At 30.5% G+C, this 18,036-nt stretch overlaps 5 protein-coding genes across 5 annotated transcripts; 3 read left to right on the top strand and 2 right to left on the bottom strand.

The window, feature by feature from the left end:
- Positions 1–963: 963 nt before the first annotated feature.
- On the top strand, positions 964–2,534 carry BX663DRAFT_542456 (uncharacterized protein; the record flags this gene model as incomplete). The annotated part of the gene is made up of 8 exons (XM_051530817.1): positions 964–1,062; positions 1,141–1,179; positions 1,251–1,427; positions 1,490–1,569; positions 1,639–1,902; positions 1,957–2,088; positions 2,146–2,372; positions 2,488–2,534. The coding sequence occupies 8 exons, from the start codon at positions 964–966 to the stop codon at positions 2,532–2,534; spliced, it is 1,065 nt and encodes a 354-aa protein (XP_051383500.1).
- A 2,394-nt stretch (positions 2,535–4,928) lies between these two features.
- BX663DRAFT_506715 (Di-sulfide bridge nucleocytoplasmic transport domain-containing protein) lies at positions 4,929–6,449 on the top strand. The gene is made up of 5 exons (XM_051527230.1): positions 4,929–5,129; positions 5,228–5,620; positions 5,679–5,814; positions 5,866–5,938; positions 6,015–6,449. Exons 1-5 carry the CDS (start codon positions 5,093–5,095, stop codon positions 6,132–6,134), a joined length of 759 nt encoding a protein of 252 aa, XP_051383499.1. The 5' UTR covers positions 4,929–5,092; the 3' UTR covers positions 6,135–6,449.
- A 1,672-nt stretch (positions 6,450–8,121) lies between these two features.
- Positions 8,122–9,186, top strand: BX663DRAFT_432963 (mitochondrial carrier domain-containing protein; the record flags this gene model as incomplete). Its single annotated transcript, XM_051522966.1, has 3 exons — positions 8,122–8,199; positions 8,297–8,606; positions 8,672–9,186. 3 exons carry the CDS (start codon positions 8,122–8,124, stop codon positions 9,184–9,186), a joined length of 903 nt encoding a protein of 300 aa, XP_051383498.1.
- Positions 9,187–9,498: 312 nt separating this feature from the next.
- BX663DRAFT_551237 (nucleoporin subcomplex protein binding to Pom34-domain-containing protein) lies at positions 9,499–15,820 on the bottom strand (the record flags this gene model as incomplete). Its single annotated transcript, XM_051531266.1, has 3 exons — positions 9,499–10,756; positions 10,839–15,731; positions 15,789–15,820. 3 exons carry the CDS (start codon positions 15,818–15,820, stop codon positions 9,499–9,501), a joined length of 6,183 nt encoding a protein of 2,060 aa, XP_051383497.1.
- Positions 15,821–16,250: 430 nt separating this feature from the next.
- BX663DRAFT_506707 (uncharacterized protein) lies at positions 16,251–16,809 on the bottom strand. Its single transcript, XM_051527229.1, has 3 exons — positions 16,731–16,809; positions 16,538–16,667; positions 16,251–16,479 (listed from the first exon to the last, which is right to left on the bottom strand). Exons 1-3 carry the CDS (start codon positions 16,799–16,801, stop codon positions 16,360–16,362), a joined length of 321 nt encoding a protein of 106 aa, XP_051383496.1. The 5' UTR covers positions 16,802–16,809; the 3' UTR covers positions 16,251–16,359.
- Positions 16,810–18,036: the final 1,227 nt, after the last annotated feature.

The raw sequence follows: 18,036 nt of genomic DNA, 5'->3' as shown, positions 1-18,036 counted from the left end.
CATGACTAAAAACATCCGAGTTCACTCCCTTACAAAAAAAAAAAAAAGTATGTTAAGAGACAACCTTCTGTTATATTTATTATGTTATAAGACTTGATTAAACAGGGGTTCAAGCAAGCTATAAGAAGCTTTACTATGAATCACATCTTCAAATGACAAAAGAAACTTAAGAAGCTACTTCGAAAATGAAATAGTTTCCTTCATAAAGACGTTTGTGGATATTGGACGGCCTAACTTCCTCGCTGTGATAAACTCATTGCTAAGCTTTAGTAGGAGGTAATGTAGATATTGGTCTTGCGAGCTGCTATTCGTGTAAAAAAAAAAAGAAGTGGGTGACTCAGAAAAGGAGAGCCAAACTATTCCATAAGTGAATAAAAGTGCATCTTTTGCAATGAAAATTGGTTTCAGTGAAATGAGGCATGGGTAGTGAGTCACAGTAGTTTAACTTGAATTGAAGAACCTTTTAAGCTTTCAACGATGAAAAGATCAACGTACAAGGATGAGATATGACCTAGAATAATGTTGAACTCATTAATTATTTTTCACATACACAAAAAAAAAAAAAGATACTCTCTTTTGTCAGTAACCAGCTATCAATCTTAGAGTTCAAGAGAAGACACTCCACACTTATACGCAGAAGTTTATGTACACAAAGGAACATAGCTCTCCGTAAGGAGTATTCGTCACTCGGTGACAAAATATGCCCGGCGAATGATTTAGCAGAGCTTAAGGTACACCTTTTTATCCTCTGTGTTGAAAGATGATGAAGTATGAGGCCCTTGCTTTAAAGCTGAACTCTTGATGAGAGCATAGGTTATTAATGCAATAAGAATTAACGATTTCAGTGAAAAAAAATAATTTTTTTCCCCAAGCGAACGTTCAATTTATTTTATGACGTCACGCGTAAATAATTATAATAACTTGAAAATAATAAACTTCTCATTTTCCTTTTATCTCGGCACCATGTTCCATAAAGTTGCAAAAACAGGAATATACCAAGATTGGGCTAAAGGCGCTGCTGATCTTCAGCCCAAGTATGACTATATTAGCTTTGCGGATGTAGTAATGAAAGAAAAGAGGACCACGAACTCTCTATATATAACTACGCTAAACGAGGCTCTGCTGACAGCTTCAAAATAGTCAAAACCTCCAATAGCTGAAGCCATTGCTCGCTTCAATGTAAAAATCAATATTTTATTTAGATGTGAGAATTTAAATCTGATAACTATCTATTTTGTTTTTCTTTTCAGAAACGAAACAATAATATTTCACACTTTTTTAAAGAATATAGTGATTACTGGGAAGAAAGAAATGACGAGGAAAGAGAAGAGTCAGGTCAAAGAATTGAAAAGCGGATATATAGTACTTTAGAAGATATAGCTGAAAGTACACTTACTTCAATCGCAAACTCTTCTAAACGTATACATGTATGTTCAGATACTTTAAAAATATCTAATCAATGTATTGATTATTTTATCATATTTTTTAGTTGTGCAACAGAGATGAAAGCAGCAGCAGCAACAACAACAGCATCATTATTTTAAATGATATAAATTCAACTTACAAAGAGTAACATTACACATTTGCCCATAATACTATGTATATTCTTGGTCTTAAATTAAACCTTCTTTTTGATAGAATCACTGGCTTACAGGTGCTATATCTTGATGATGATGGCGTTCAGTCTATGATGAATGAAGAACTGCTGGAAACATTGAAACGACAAACTTCAATCCCTATTCAACCACTCTCACATCCAGCTACTTTGATTTCACATGAATTGAAAGAATCAGCTGCTAAGTTTGATCAATTTCGAAAAATCATCAAAAATTTTAAAATTTCAGAGAGCGATATATTGATTCATGCGGATCTAAATTACATTGAGACTATGGGAAATCACTTGTAAGAATTGAGAATTTATGTGAAGAACCTGTAACTAAGATAGTTTTTTCGTAGCCTAAACCTTTGCAAAAGCCCTTTAAACCCTCTCTTAGTACCTACTCTGGAAAGAACCGCTGCAACCAAAATGACTGTCATCCTGCTTGACAATTTGTTCTTGTCGGTAAACGATAAAATTCATTTCTGCTGGTAAATTAACAAGGTGCTCTGGGACTTGAAGCTGAATATTAATACCTTTTATTCTAGGTTTGAGGTCGAAACGTTATTAACAAAAAATACAAAGTGGGACGGGGCTGGTTTTCTTGCCAACTCCGATAAACGAATTGGTTATTGTTTGGTGGAATTTTCAGGTGGAATAAAGAAGAACTGCACAAAAAATAAGGCTGGTCGTGATGAAGAGAAAATAGAAGCAGGTGTTGTGAAGTTTATGGAGATCACCGACGCCGATAAGGGCCATTTTATTGGATTTCATGGTAAAGTATCTTCATTTTAAGTTGACATAAATACGAGTAAACTAAACTGTTCCAATTATTTTGATATGAAGTTATATTTTGAATTGGTTTTTAAAATTGAACATCGCTTAATCAGAAGAACCCATGCCGTCATTAAGTTTCCAACAACACCCTCTCAGATAAAAGACTTTTTCAATCAAACACAATTGCTTTTCTCTTGGAAGAAATCCCTCATCGATAGTATCAGCCAATAAAAGTTAATATGTTGATTTGCTCTGTACATATATGAATAAACATTTATATATAACAATATATAATTTCTTCTAAACATGTCCATGAAATAAAAACAATTCATTTTCAATTGTATGTATAGTACTTATAGTTATGTGGTTAGGGTTAACTCCAAAAAAAAAAGACTTTCCAGTATATGCAGAATATCGCCACTGCAAAAAAATTGTCTGTCGTACGTATGGAGTACTATATGGCGTACGCGCGTACGCTATATAGTACGCCGTATATATGTAGTACGTTCGTACTGCATATACCAGCGTCCAGTACGTTGTACACACGTACAACGTATAATACTCCGTACATACGACATATAACTTTTTACATTTGATTGGCTATTTCTTTAAAAAACATGAACCATCATTGGTATTTTGCAGAATAAATAACGTTTATTTACGTTTGATCTTTATTACTTATTGGCTTATAAAATACATTTAATACATATTAGGCTTTTATTATTGCCTTGTTTATTGGACGTTATTTAAAAATGAACATAGTTTGTTTACATAGAATGTGACTTTATTTACATTTAGAATAATAATATTAATAATAATGGAAATATATAGCAAATGAATTATTACAAAAAATAAATTGCTTTTGAAATAATAAAAAAGGATATTTCTTGCAATTAATAATAGAAAATACGATTGCACTTACCTTTGCATCTTTAAAAAGAAATAGTACAATTACGCAGTAAATAGATACAAATAAATAAGAGAAAAAGACAGAGATAATAATGATAGGGGTCTAGGAAGCTAAATTATAGCAGTTAAACAGAATAAAAATAAACAATCTATAATAAACAAAATTGATTAGTTAGTAAATAAAAAAATAAAAAAGAGTATTGGTATTCAAAAGAATAAAATGCTTACCGAATAAAAGGTAAGGTTGGTATATCTTATATTAGACAAAGAAAGTATACTTTTGGAATTAACAGATAAATGTTATGTTTTATTTTACCTTTTTATATACATTTATTTACCTGTTTAAAACGTGTTTGATTAAAGATAATAGACAAGTCAGTATATGTATTAATATAAACAATAGTTATTATCTTACTTTTAATATATCATCGAAAAATGTTCTGTATAAAAAGTAGAAAAAGCTACTACCAACAAAAACAAGACTCTTTTGCTAAGAAAGAAATAAAACTGGTCAGTATAAATTCGTTAATAAGGATATTCTAAATCTTTATACTACCTTAAATATAATAAATATCTATAGAAAATAAAATAATTGTAAGTAAATAAGTATTAATCTAAAGTAAAAGAAAAAAAATTATAAATAAAAGAAAAGAATAAAAAAGAAATAACAATGAATGTAATCTTCTTAGCTTTCTCTATGATCATATGATTTTCTATAGATCCATTTTTGGAAAAAAAAGCATTTTTTTTCTGTAATTTCACAATGTAAATAGTGTGATTACCCCCCCTTTTTTTCTCTCCCTAGTAAAAAAAACATAGCCAAAATAGCTATAAATTTAAACATTAAAAAAACAATGAATATTAGCAATAGAAATGTCTTTTTTTTTATATATTCATTCTATGATAGTATATTAAACATAATATGTTTTTTATTTGGAAGTTTTATATTAAAAATTAGTAGAAATAAACAATTAAAAAAAAATCGCAGCTTAAATTGTGGCGTACGACGTATAGTACTTTTATACATCGTACGCAGTGATATGCTGAAAGCTGATAGAACTGATCACGTAGAGGACAGCCATTCACTAAACAACAACAATGATACGTTTTGATTATGTAAAAAAAAAAAAAAAAAAAAAAAAAAAAAAAAAAAAAAAAAAAAAAAAACAAGAGAAATACACAATTAATATTTAACATTTACACATTTAATTGTAAATGATTACATTCGTTGACAAGGACATGCAATGATTAAATCGTCGTATTCTAAGCTTATTTATTGTAATATCTTTTCAGATCAACTCATATTCTAATACTCACAAAAAAAAGGGATTAATAGAAACTAATGAGCTAATTAATTTAAATACATCTCAATCAAGAACAAATAAGTGGTCAAATACACAGATTCATTTTATGCTTTGGCAATGAGCTTGTTGGAATAATTACCTTGTCCTTTTTTTTTGTTAAGAAAAGGGCGTTTATCATTATATATAACTAAGCTCAGTTAATAATCTATTTGATTTTACAGGTTTATAGTTTTATCGTGCAATGTAAGAGGATAATAAAGCTGTGATAATGTTGTTATACAATAGGTCAAGATAGAGTGTGTCTCATTTGTAAGGTACGACATGATAGTTTTACTCAGTGTTTAAAGTAGACTTTGACTGCTTTTTGGTTGCATCCAATAAATTTAAAATATAATTCTAGCATAAAGTCGTAATATTTTTTTCTTGTATTTCTCTCTCCTCTCCCCCCCTTTTTTTTTAACAAACTTGTTTTTTTCCTTCTCTCTCTCTGTGTGTCTTCAATATAATGACGACAGGCATAAAAAGAGCTAGAATAGAAAAAGGTAATAAGATAAAAATAGAAATAATTTAGTTTGCACATTTTGACTTTTGATTTATATTAAATACAAAGAACAATCTAATAATCTCTTTATACCACAAGATTTTAAATTCAATTTTATACCCAAATTAACATCTGATCAGATAATATTTAATAACAATGACCTATCTTCAACTGTTAATCAGTCTCCAAAATCATTGAATATAAACACATTAACTCGTCATTTTAATGCACGTTTAAACCAATTTGAGAAAACAAAAGAAACAAAAACTCTATATAATAAACCTATCAATTCCATATCTTTTCAGCATCAAGAAACCAAAACAGTATATGAACCAATATATTTGAAGCATCAAGATATATTATACACAATCATTATTTACATACAAATGGCATTCAATATCATCATCTCTAGCGTTGCGCTTTACATTTTTACAAATATAATTTTAGCTATAAAACAAGATTTTCGAATAAAAGCCGAAGAATATGTAAATGGTAAGGATTATAGAATTATCGATACCTTTGTTTCTCATAGTGCATCTATTCGTTATAGAATTACATAAAGAAAAATTAATGTGTACAAATAATTATCTTATAAATCATTGTGGGGAAACGAATCGAATTCCAGCCATTGAAGACATGTGTAATAATTGGGCAGCATGCATGAATAAAGACATAGTTGTAGCACAGTAAGTTATCATTTTCCAAGTTATATGATGAAACTTAATGAAGATTTTTAGGGCAAAAGTATATGCTGAAGCTATTGCAGAGATCATTAATAGTTTTGTAGAGCCAATATCATATAAAACACTGGTAAGTATTACATATGTATATATATCAAATGAAGTAAAACAAACTATTTCGACTTATTTTTTCCTTTTCTATTTAGCTCGTTTTTTCATTATTGACTGTAGGGACATTTGTATTTTCAAATATGACATTTAATTTATTCAAGAAAAATTATCACAGATCAATACAAACTACACAAGCAATTGTAAAAAAAGATTAAATAATAGCATAAAGATGATGTATGAATACAATGTATACTATTACATTTATATCATACTCAATGGTGCTCCATGTAGAATATTGTTTAAATTACAGGGAATGTGTAAAGTAAAACGTCTAAATAAATAACCGTTAAAAAAAACATAAGAGAGTGCTTTAAATTTACAAGAGATCTCGATCATTACATCAAATAGTAAAACAACAAGATATTCTACGCGTAACAATAGTAGATACCAAATATCAAAAAAAAAAGAAAACTTTAAACACGACAATAACAAGCCCCACTCTCACTTGTACATGGTGTTTATAATAAAAATGCTTAATTATTTAAACTTTTGCTCGCTCATGCAAAATATCAGATTAGTAAATAATACTTTAAAATTTATTCTGAAAGCTGCTAATGACAGAGAAAAAGATAGATTATATGAAGGGCCTTCAAACAAGTACATAAAACCATTCTTCTATCCAAATACTGGAAAGTATATACCGCAGACCTGACTAGATATCATGGTGCTATCGTTAAGTTTCTTCTAAACATACATGGTGTATTTTTTTCAGTGTTTAATTGTAACAAAATGAAGCAGTAGCTTGAATTATATTTTACATCCTTATTACAGTATTTTAAATTTTATTTAAGGACGCTGAATACATATAATGAAAAGGGAGTTTTTTTTTTTCATGTTGACCAGTAATTATATCATTCATATTACGAAAAATGTTTCATTTTCATTCCTTCCTTCCTTCTTTCTTATGTTGCGCAATTAGGTAATCGTATAGTTGGAGATTTTGATTGGTTTATTTTAAGGAACTGCCTTTTATTTATTTTTATTTTTATTTTATTTATTTTTTTTTGCAATCAGCAACACAATACATGTTTATAAAATGCATAACTTTAATAAAAAGAATTACACTTATTATTATATGGCTCTTTCTCTTTCTCTCTTACTGTTTTTCATTTTTATTAGTATTATTTGCCAATTACACACTTCAATATAACAAATATAATAATTATAGTTTTCTTTTTTAAAAGGTTGTTTACAAGAGCTTTGTAATATTTTTGAAAAAGTAAAGTATTTTAACAGCATAATACAGCCTGAAATAGCTGAAAACAAAATAGAGATGTTTTATATTTTATAACTGCAAGTGTAATGGTCGTTTGCAGTCTGAATTATATATATATATATATATTCTCTGTTTTGAAATCTTCAAGAAGAGTTCTTTTTTGGTAAAAAGCATTCTCATTATTTCATGATTGTTACAAGTGTGTGTGTGTGTGCGTGTTTTTCTTTAGTAATATTATGGACAAACTATGTGAATAAAATAAAAGATCCCGGGAATATAATAGTTTTATATGAATATTGAATGTTATTACAGTGAAGGCACAGTAATAAGTAGAAGTTTAAGTGTAAAGTACTTTTCCAAATCGACAAGAAATCTAAGCTCTTATATATCAAACATTACTATATTTTCATTCCTTTTTAATTTCTTACTACTTTTTCTGGTATTTTCCAACTTAATGGGTCATATTGGCTCACCCTATCTCTTATATTATAAGAAGTTATTGTATCTTTAGTCCATATACGTTGATTGTTTTCCTTTTTTTTTTTTTTTATTTCATTTTGGATAAGACACTATTGTGTCTCTTCCTTCTCAGAGGTTTAACTGAATTCCCTATTTTAGCTTTATATATATTTTTTTTCGTCCTTGTCTCTAAAGGGTATATGTATGTATGTGTGTGTGTGTGTGGAGGGGGAAAAAGAGGGCTTTTCATATCATTATTACATATTTAGATTTGACTCAGGTGGCAATAATATCATCAATGGTATCCTGCTGCTCTATTTACGGCTGTTTAATTTTTTTTTTATAAATATATGAATAGAATTTAATTTTATCAATAAATTGTTTATTGCACTTGTATTTATTATTAAAAAAGTAAAATGGATAAAAGTATTGATCATGACTATGAATCATTAGGTGCTAATTCCACCATGGCACAAAATGCAATGGCAGGTGCAATGGCAGGGATTGGAGAACATTGCATCATGTATCCAGTTGACAGTATCAGAGTATGTATATATGTTTAGTAAACATATGCGTTAAAGGAAAATAGATGGAGTTAATATGTATATATATATATATATATATATGAATTGAATTCGTTAGACTCGAATGCAAGTTCTTACAACTCCAGAAATAAACAAAGCTATAAAACACGCGTCAAAGGAAAGTTGGCATGGGTCAAGGAATTTATGGAAAGGAGTTTATTCAGTCATTGTTGGGGCAGGCCCTGCTCATGCTGTTCATTTTGCTACTTATGAATTTTGTAAAGAATGGCTTAATGACCAATTATCAGCTACTTCTAAATTACAAACTACTGGTCGATCGTTTACAATATCTAATCAACTGATAGCATCGGGTACTGCTGGTGCCATTGCTACTTTTGCTCATGATGCTTTAATGACACCCTTTGATGGTGAGTAACCTACTTGCATTTGAATAAATATATGTATACATATAGATATTAATTTTAAATAATAGTATTAAAACAACGAATGCAATTACGCGATTCAACTTATCATTCAGTACGTGATTGTGCTAAAAGAGTGTATTCAGCGGAAGGAATTAAAGCATTTTATATTTCATTCCCCACCACCGTCTCCATGTCAATCCCATTTCAATCTGTTCAATTTGCTACTTACGAATTCTTTCGATCTAAACTCAATCCAGAGGGATCCTATAATCCAAAAGCACATATGCTGGCAGGTGCTATTGCGGGTGCTGTGGCTTCATCAGTCACAACTCCACTTGATGTCATAAAGACTTTACTACAAACAAAAGGTTCATCTACCGATACTCAGATCAAAAATGTAAATGGCTTAAAGGAGGCAGCATCTATTATTTATGAACGATATGGATTTAAAGGCTTTTTTAGAGGATTTAAGCCTAGAGTATTGACAAATATGCCTAGCACAGCTATTAGTTGGAGTGTTTATGAATATTTCAAATGGTTTTTAGCAAGTGATGATGAAGATAAATTTATAGATCGTATTTAAAAAAAAAAAAAAAAAAAAAGAGTAGTAATAGTAGTAGTAGCATAGCAAATAGAGGAATTTATTACAAAAGTACATGCGTTTAATCTTTTCTTTTTTCTTCTTCTTTTCTACTTGTATATATATCAACTGTACAATATAGAATAAACTGTTTTATATAATAGGAATGTGAATATATAAATTTGCATGTAACACATAATTAATGCAATTTTTTTTTTCTTCTTTATACATTGCAGAACGTAATATGTTTATTCTTTATTATGACTATTTTATTTTTTAAACTGTTTACATATAATTAAACTTCCTTTTTTTTTTTTATGACTTCTCAAAATAGCGATCTCCTAAAAAGTTTTGTAGCATATGTATCAGTTTGAGTTTTGGCTTGATATTCTTGAGTTTCTTATCTTCTTGTAATTTGCTTAATGAAGTTCCTATTTTATTTATTGATTCAGTAATGTCTAGAATATTTTCTTGAGCAATCTCAACCCTTGTTTCTGCTGAAAGATCAGGTTTAGTAACCCAGAGTGCAATTTGAGTTGTCAGCAGTAAAGCACAATCTTGAACAACGTCTAATAATTCTTGAATAGGGTAATCCTTGATATCCTGCCATTGTCCAATCATCATAATACATACATTCATACATTCTGTTAGTGTACCCAAAGAAGCCTTTGTGCTTACAGTCATTCGCATATCTGGATAGAGGAATGCATTTCCAAATGGCCATTCTGTGACGTTTGAAGTCAAGACGACATCTGTATGTGTTATGACAATTAGAGTGCTGAGCATATAATGTATAATAATCATTGTAGACTTGATAATCTTCTGCATTAATTGACTTATACGCAATTTTGATTCACTCTTATTATCAGAGGTAGTTAATAGTGAGGGAGTGGTATCCTCTGATTCAGGAGAAACAAAAGTGTGTGCTTGTTGACGTTCAATATTATCTACAGGATACAATTGCGCTTGCATATGTGAAGGATGGGTGAAGAAATAAAGGAATCGTTGCAGAGTTGTTAACGAACATTCCTTAAAGGCCCAGAATAAACCAGTAGCCGTATTGGGTAATCTTTCCAAGTATTTAGCTAATCCAAAGAATATCATCGTAATTCGTTCGATTTCCTCTAATAATGGTGATGCCAATGATTCAGTTGCTGATAATCCAAAGATTGAATCATTAGCTCCTTCTGCGTTCTTGAAAGCTCTACTTATTTGTGGACCATACATTTGAATAAAATTAATAGTATTTTGTAAGACAATTTCAGAATTGCCAATGGTGCGTATAATATTATTGACTACAGCTAGAATTTGGCACCAAATTAAATGAAGAGGGTTGCGTTCTACGTAATTAGGTCCATTTTTGTTACTATCACCAAATCGAATAAATAAATCCAATGCTCCTTGCTGTAATTGTGTTGAAAGAAGATTATTACAAAGTGAGTCGAAAATGCTATGTTTGACAAGTTTTTCGGCCGCCTTTGGAATATTGGATAATGCAAGCAACAAGTACAATGCAGATTCAGCATAGGGTGTAATACTAATACTAGAGATACCATTTAAATGGGATATTTGACTATTATTATATTTTAAGAAAAACAAAAAAAAGAAATTAATATTATAAATATATTCATATACATATTTATAAATACACTTACCTATTAATTTCCTTTACAACAATTTCTACACCATTATAAAAAAGTGATAGTAAAGAAGGGATTGTATTTGATTTTTCAAAGATCTCAAGCCAAATGTCTGGTGAAAACTTATATTTTGGACTAATCATTTCTTCTATGAGAGATATCACAATAGTTACATCCTTGATACAACTTTCTAAAACCTCTTCACTGACAAGTGATGTAGCAGCACTATAAGAACCAGCCTTGATAACTAGTACATGGAAACTTGAGCAGACAACTGTTAAAAGACTAGATAAGCAAGATTCAAATTCCAAGCCACTACTTGAAAAAGGTGAAAGATCTTCAATTGTACCATTGAGTGTACGAAGACAAAGCATAATAGATTCTAATAATGGTCTATGGAAACGAATAGCGGTAGTATCACATATACTATTAAATAAAGCATAGTTTTCACGATCTAATAAACTACACAAGGCAGAAAGAAGCTCATAAGTCTTATTTTTATACTCTTTACGAGCATTTGTGTCATTTCCAGTTACAACACCACTATTCGCATTGATCCAATCTTCAATTAAGTTTCGAATAAATTGAATCAAAATACTATAAGAAGTTAAAGTGACGCCATCATCACGAGTTTCTTGTTGAGCAGAGCCGATGAGTCTCTTTATGAAGTTGAAAAGGTTGCTATTGCGGGTATCCTTTTGAGTCCAAATCAAATCATTAACACGTCTAGAGCAAGTTTCAATAAAGGATTTAAATGAACGCAACAAAATGATTTGTGAGTCAACAATTGAGCTATTATGGTTAGCCAAAAGTGTATTCTGAAGGAATTGGTTAGCGAACTGTTTGAGTTCCAACACAGCTTGAACATCAGGGGTTAAAACAACACTGTTATAATTAACATCTTCATGCTTGCTTTCGATATCTTTATACAGGGAATAAACTCGGGTGCTTGCAAGATGATAGTCATACAAGTACGAATCGCCATATTGACGAGCCTCTCCTGCTGCATCATCATCAGCAAAACCAATTCGAGCCATTTTTACAAGAATATTTTCAGGATGATCAACACCGATTGTTTGTAAAAGCATCTCCGCGGATGCTTCAGCAGCACGTATTGTAGCGGGATTAAAATCATTCTTGACAAAAGAATCACGTAATGATAAAAGTTTGTTAGTCTCACTAATCTTGATGATTAAGTTTTTAAGACCAGCAGGAAGTTTTTGAGAAACGTCAGAGCTATCCTTCAGAGTATTGCTGGCTGTTAGGTGAACTTCGTAAGCAATGATACGCATGATAAAAGCTTTGCTGAGATTTAAACAACATAATCGACGTACATGAGTGTCAAGATGTTTATCAACATCTGTACCTGTAATTATATCAAGGGATTGAATATGGTCAGCTGTAATGTCAGTTTCACATGATGGGTTGAATAAAACTTTGTCAAAGATATCCCAAATGGCACTATCTACACGAGTACGTTCTACAAGAGCATAATGATCAAATGCTGTTTTCCAAAAAGTGGCAAGGAAACGCAAAACATTAGACATAACAGTGGGCTTCTCGATCAAGAGAGTTTCCCATTGCCCTAAAATATCGACAGCGGCACGAATAGCAGAATCAACTGAATTTGTGGAAATAGCACTAGAATTTGATTTATTTTCATTAGACAAAAGACGAACAGCAGACTTGGGGCTAGGCATAATGAAATCACCACAATCTAAAAAGAGAATTGCTAAACTAGGTTGAGTCTCCAACAGTACAGTTATTAATTGCCAGATAGAAGTCAATAAAACTTCATTCTGATTAGCATCTTTGGCTTTTTCGAGATAAGTTCGAATAATGGCATGAACTTGATCTGTACCACCAAAGTATTGTACAAAATTTGGAACATTCTTCCAAGTAGAAATAGTACGACATAAAAGTGATAATACATAAGTAGCCTGAATAGGTAAAGAAATAGTGTGATGATATTGAATGTGTCTAGCAACACGTAATAAGAAGTCAGAAGAATTGCCGCCTGTGCTACGCTCCAGTAACAAACGTTCGAGTATACTCTCAGTTACAACGGTTCCTGACTTAATTTGCTGTAGTCGATGTTGCAACAAAATCTTGACAAATATAAGGGTCAATTCAGTTAATTTTTCAATACGTTGTGCTTCCTTCGGATGATTTGCCTTATACAAAGTATTAGCAGTTACAGCACCATCAGAAATGATATTCACCAAGGGCGAAATATGATATACACCTCCTTCATACAAAAAGTTGTTGAAGACACCTTCACGAATACTATTTAATGACAATTTCATATTTGATGTAACAGGTTCTTTAAAGTCACGAACAATTTCAATAAGTATTGAAAGTATTTTGATACCAATTAAAAAGCGTTCAGAGAGCTTCTTATAACGCCAATGTGAATAAGACGGGAAGACATCTGACATGATATAATATAAACAAACATATAAAACTTCAACCTGGTATTGGCGATTAAGCAAAGATACATCTTCATTGTTCTCTTGAATCCACCAATCACGCTGAATATCACGTACAAGTGCTTGAACTAAATCTAAAAACGCTAATAATACTGGGTAGCGTCCAGCATTACATTCGACTTTTGAGACAATTTCCAATATTTGTGCAGATGTACTAGATTTATAAGATGAGGATACAAACTTTATAAAACTAGTATTAGTAGTTGGTAAGATAGGAGCAATCTTTAAATAAGACCAGATATGATTACGATAATGAGGAAGCAATAGTGTCAAGCATCTTAAAACCAGAGTTAAAATAGGAATGGGATATGGTTTTATAGTGCTACAGTAATTAAGAGTTTGACAAAGAATAGAAATAAGAATAGGCATACCAGTAGAGTCATCAGCAGTTCTAGCAGTCATTTCAATATGATCCACTAAAGTAGTAGCTAATTTAGGATTACTGGATAGTACACTATAAATCAATTCTAGAATGCTGTTAATAGCCTCTAAATTCTTCCCTTGAATATTATTTTCATCATCTTGTATATCAATTGTACTATTGAGATTTGCTGTAATAAAGCTGGCCAAAACTGAGATCAACATATGCCAACCCGAATAATGATAATCATATTGAATAACATGCTGATCGTCTGAAGTATTTAAGAATAACCCACGAGTACCTTGAGGAATAACGACGCTGGACACTGAATCCAATTGATGAGTTACACGTATAGGTTGATTAGCATATGTCACTACTTCTCCGTTCTCTTCACAAGCTGTAACATCAATGGATGATCCTAATACAACAGTTATAGAAGGAATTTCACATAGATATTCGTATACAGAGGTTGCTGATATTCCATTATTCATACTTGCATCTTCATTCGGCACACCTGCTAAGGAAGCTAAAAGTCGAGTAAAATCGGTAAAAAAGACAGGAAATCTGCCACGGGCCGTAGCGAGCAATGATGAAGGATTTTTTCTATTAAAATCCTTAGTCCAAAACATAGTACAAAGTTCAGGCTGATTTTGGTAAAGGAGACAATATGCGTTAATCAAACTACTATAACTTTCAGGAGGTATAAAATAAGGGCGTGTAACTGATAAAAACGACTTGAGTAAGGTGCATAACACAGATCTATAACCCAAACAGTTTACATCTTCTTCACTACAAACATCACTTTCCAAAATACTAGAAATTACGTTAAAAACATTTAGTTTCAGAGAGCGACCTAAAAGAATGCGATCTAATTGAGGAGCCTGTTTGATAGAAATTGTTCTTTGTGTGGACACATCAAATGCTGCACCATTGACAATTGGTCTATCGATTAAAATATCCGTTGAGATATTTTGTTTTCCTTCTAGAAGATTGACTATTTCAACATAATTTGTGGGAGGAGTCTGCTCATTGTTGATAGCAGAATCAATACAAGTAAGGAAAAACGACCAAGCTAACAAGAAAACAGAATGTTCTTGTCTATCACCAAGATAAGCGGCAACTTGATTAATTTTAGCAATAATATTGGGTGAATTAATTAAAGATTGTTCAGTAGCAGAAGGATTCAAATGTACATCAATATTAAGTGTTGATGGCACAATAATATTAGCTGAAAGTAAAATACAAATACTGCTGACTCTTTCACGTAACATTACACCTTCTTCATCGAGAACATAACCAAAAGCTTGAAGTTGTCCAAAACTATCAGCTTCAAATTCCTTAATAATTGATAAAATAAATTCAGTTGAAAAAGATTCTGTTAAACTAAAAAGAAAAATAATATCCAATAAAGACTTCTGTTCCTTTAAAATCTGTTTTGATAAAATAAGGGCCCAACCAGAAAAAAATTGCGTTTTACTAAAGATATTCTTTCGAACCAATTTTGAGTACTGTGAAAAAAGACGTTCAGCGAATGGCCTTGTATTATCAACATCTTGTAGCTTTTTAATTGCATCATTGGCTATAAATGAGTAAGGATGATCATTATCAAGGGATATACGTTGCAAAGATCCAATACATTCTAATAATGCGATACGTTCTTCGAAATAGAAGTTAATTACATTCATTATAAGTTGAATATTTTCGCGTAATTCTACTTTTTGCTGCTCATTGTTATCATTATTTAATTGTGACAAAGTGTTTTTATTTGCTTGTCTGTAAATGTCCCAAAGTGATGCGCATTGGAGTTCGTTTAAGTTAAGGATGTCTGACAATTTAATAATTAAATCTTTTTCGTTTTGATCCAACTTGATCGTTTTTCCATCAACCGTAATACTAGAGCCGGTGTTTAATTTAGACCGAGCTTGAGTAGAAGGTTCACTGAAGGCTTCTAAACCCAGTTTTAATTGATTTTTTTTCTCTTCTAAAAGAGTTTGAAGACGATCAGTAGAGCATTGTTCAACACCTCTTTCAATTGTATCAAATAATTGACGGTAATTTCTATTTTTTAAATTCATTAAGTAAATAATTTGTGACAAGTCAAAGTACTCAATTTACCCTGCGAACTTTTCTTGATCGCTTTGCACCATTTATCTTTTTAAAAATTTATTTTTCTTTAAAATATTTTTAAAATGATACAAGTTTGTATAAAAGATAAATAAATAAATATACGTATATGTATATAAAAGCGATGTAAGAAAGAAATGATAAGCTAATAAGTTTGAAGAAGTCGTTTGTCTTCGAAAAAAAAAAAAAAGTTGAAGACGCGTGAAAAAAAAAAACGGCCTGAAAAAAAAAGTAAACGTCACTTTGTGACTTTATTAACTAGAAGCAGTTCATCATCAAAATTATCATGATTGAAGCCGCTAAAATATTAGAAACAAATCTAAAAGCTACACAATGATAATAAAAATACATCTAGAACTCATTCTATTTTTTTCCACAAAGTACTCCAAGTTGAAAATATTGGTAATAATAAGCCTGCCATATTTTATCACGAAGCGTAGTCATTATTAGAAATTTATGTATACAATATATTTATACTATTTTATTTATATGCAAGCATGTTTATATTCAACAGTTAAATACAATATAAATAAATTTATATGTATTCGAACAATATCCACTATTAGCCTGGGCCAACTTTAGGAATGTCATGATGTTCACTAAGTTTCTCCAGTTTTTGATTAAATTCTTGCACCCGATCTTTATGTGATTTCAATGCTGCTTTCGAGACCCTTTCCATTTGCTAAAATAAAAATCAATTAATCATTTATATTCATCCTACTAGTTTGTATCTAACATACTCTTTGACGTTGTATTTCCTCAAATTTACGCTGCGCTTCTGTTTTTTCAACAACTTGAATAATTTGTTTTTCCTCACGCAAAGCATGTTCTAATTTTTCTTTGCTTGACTTTGATTTCTTTTTCTTTTTTCTGCAAAAAAAAAAAAAGTAAGTTATCAATAATTGTAAATATATACGTAAGTTATAATATTACTTTATAGGTGTAGAATCACCACCCTTAAACTTGAGTGATCCTTTTTTGACATGATCGTACACGGACGACATGACCAAAATGATTCTTACAAGAAAAGAAAAAAAAAAATAATTATCGTTAAACGAAAAACGACTTCAAGATTCTAGAAGTTTACTAATCGCACTCCATATTACACCCATATTTTATTTAGCAACAACATTGTTGTTTTTTTTTCAAGGCCAGAGAAAGTAAAAAATCCTATGAAATTATTAGTAATGAAATAACAAATTAATTAATTGGTATCTACGGTTGAGTGGCAGAATGAGATTACACTCTTAATACGAAAAGTTAAAAATAGTAAAAGGGGAAAAAATAAATACAAAGTAAAGGAAGGAGGAAGACAGAACTAGTCACAGTCAAAAGTATAATAAAAGTCCTTCAACTTTATATTCACTTCAAGCGAGGTTGCAAGCTGGCACAATTCTTGGAAGAGAAATTGAAGGTATTATATGTCGTATTTAGGTTAAGAATACTTGGTTAAGCTTAAAGGGAATAAGTGTAGTGTAATGAAGTGTTCTAGGATATATGACATACAGCGATAATATGATATCAATATTTTGTCAGATTTGAAAATGAATATGTGGATTGATAATATATAGCAAGTTATAAATACGTTATATTTTCCTTGTGTTAAAAGAAAAAAAAACACTTTCTCAGAAATTAGACGTTTGTTTGTAATAATGTAGATTTAAGAACGAAATAAAGAATAACAAAAGATGGGAGAGATGCTTTTTACGACTTGATTATTAAACATTTCTTTGAAGAGACAGAGAATAAAATAAAAAGTTAAACTAAAAGATTAAAACTAATAAAATAATTTCAAGGTGTATTTATATCATTTACAATCATCAAGATAACCATAAACATGACTCCAGTTATTGCTATTAGCTGTTAACTAATGATGTGTCATTTATCCTTTGCTGCTTTACTTCAATGTAACGGATTGGCTAGAGTCAATGCATACTTAAGCTCATGATAATTGTAGTAAAATGTAATATTATGCTACTCTGTGTTTATATTGTCTGTAAAGCTTGTATACCTTTCTAATCTCTTGTTACATTCTTATATTATTATGTTTTATTTAATATCATTAGTTATAATATCTATTCTGCCACACTACTCCTTTAATTCATAAAGGCTTTATATGTAGCAGCTAATATCATTTTATCAAGAAACACTAAGATTGTCTATTATATGTGTATGACTTCATAAGGTAAGTTTAAAAAGCAGTATCCTTTTGTCGTATAGAGTAATGATTGATTGGCTG

This window comes from Cokeromyces recurvatus, assembly GCF_025118155.1.
Source record: "Cokeromyces recurvatus strain NRRL 2243 chromosome Unknown BX663scaffold_10, whole genome shotgun sequence".
Classification (NCBI taxonomy): domain Eukaryota; kingdom Fungi; phylum Mucoromycota; class Mucoromycetes; order Mucorales; family Mucoraceae; genus Cokeromyces; species Cokeromyces recurvatus.
The sequence above is the reverse complement of the archived record's forward strand: the minus strand, read 5'-3'. Positions and strand labels throughout refer to the sequence as shown.

Excerpts from the sequence above, each read along its gene's own strand:
- BX663DRAFT_506707 (XM_051527229.1), bottom strand. The coding sequence starts at position 16,801 with ATGTCGTCCGTGTACGATCATGTCAAAAAAGGATCACTCAAGTTTAAG. Across the intron at positions 16,668-16,730 it reads GGTGATTCTACACCTATAAA|AAAAAAGAAAAAGAAATCAA; the intron begins GTAATATTATAA and ends TTTTTTTTGCAG. Across the intron at positions 16,480-16,537 it reads AGGAAATACAACGTCAAAGA|CAAATGGAAAGGGTCTCGAA; the intron begins GTATGTTAGATA and ends TTTTTATTTTAG.
- BX663DRAFT_506715 (XM_051527230.1), top strand. The coding sequence starts at position 5,093 with ATGACGACAGGCATAAAAAGAGCTAGAATAGAAAAAG. Across the intron at positions 5,130-5,227 it reads AAGAGCTAGAATAGAAAAAG|ATTTTAAATTCAATTTTATA; the intron begins GTAATAAGATAA and ends TTATACCACAAG. Across the intron at positions 5,621-5,678 it reads AGCCGAAGAATATGTAAATG|AATTACATAAAGAAAAATTA; the intron begins GTAAGGATTATA and ends TATTCGTTATAG.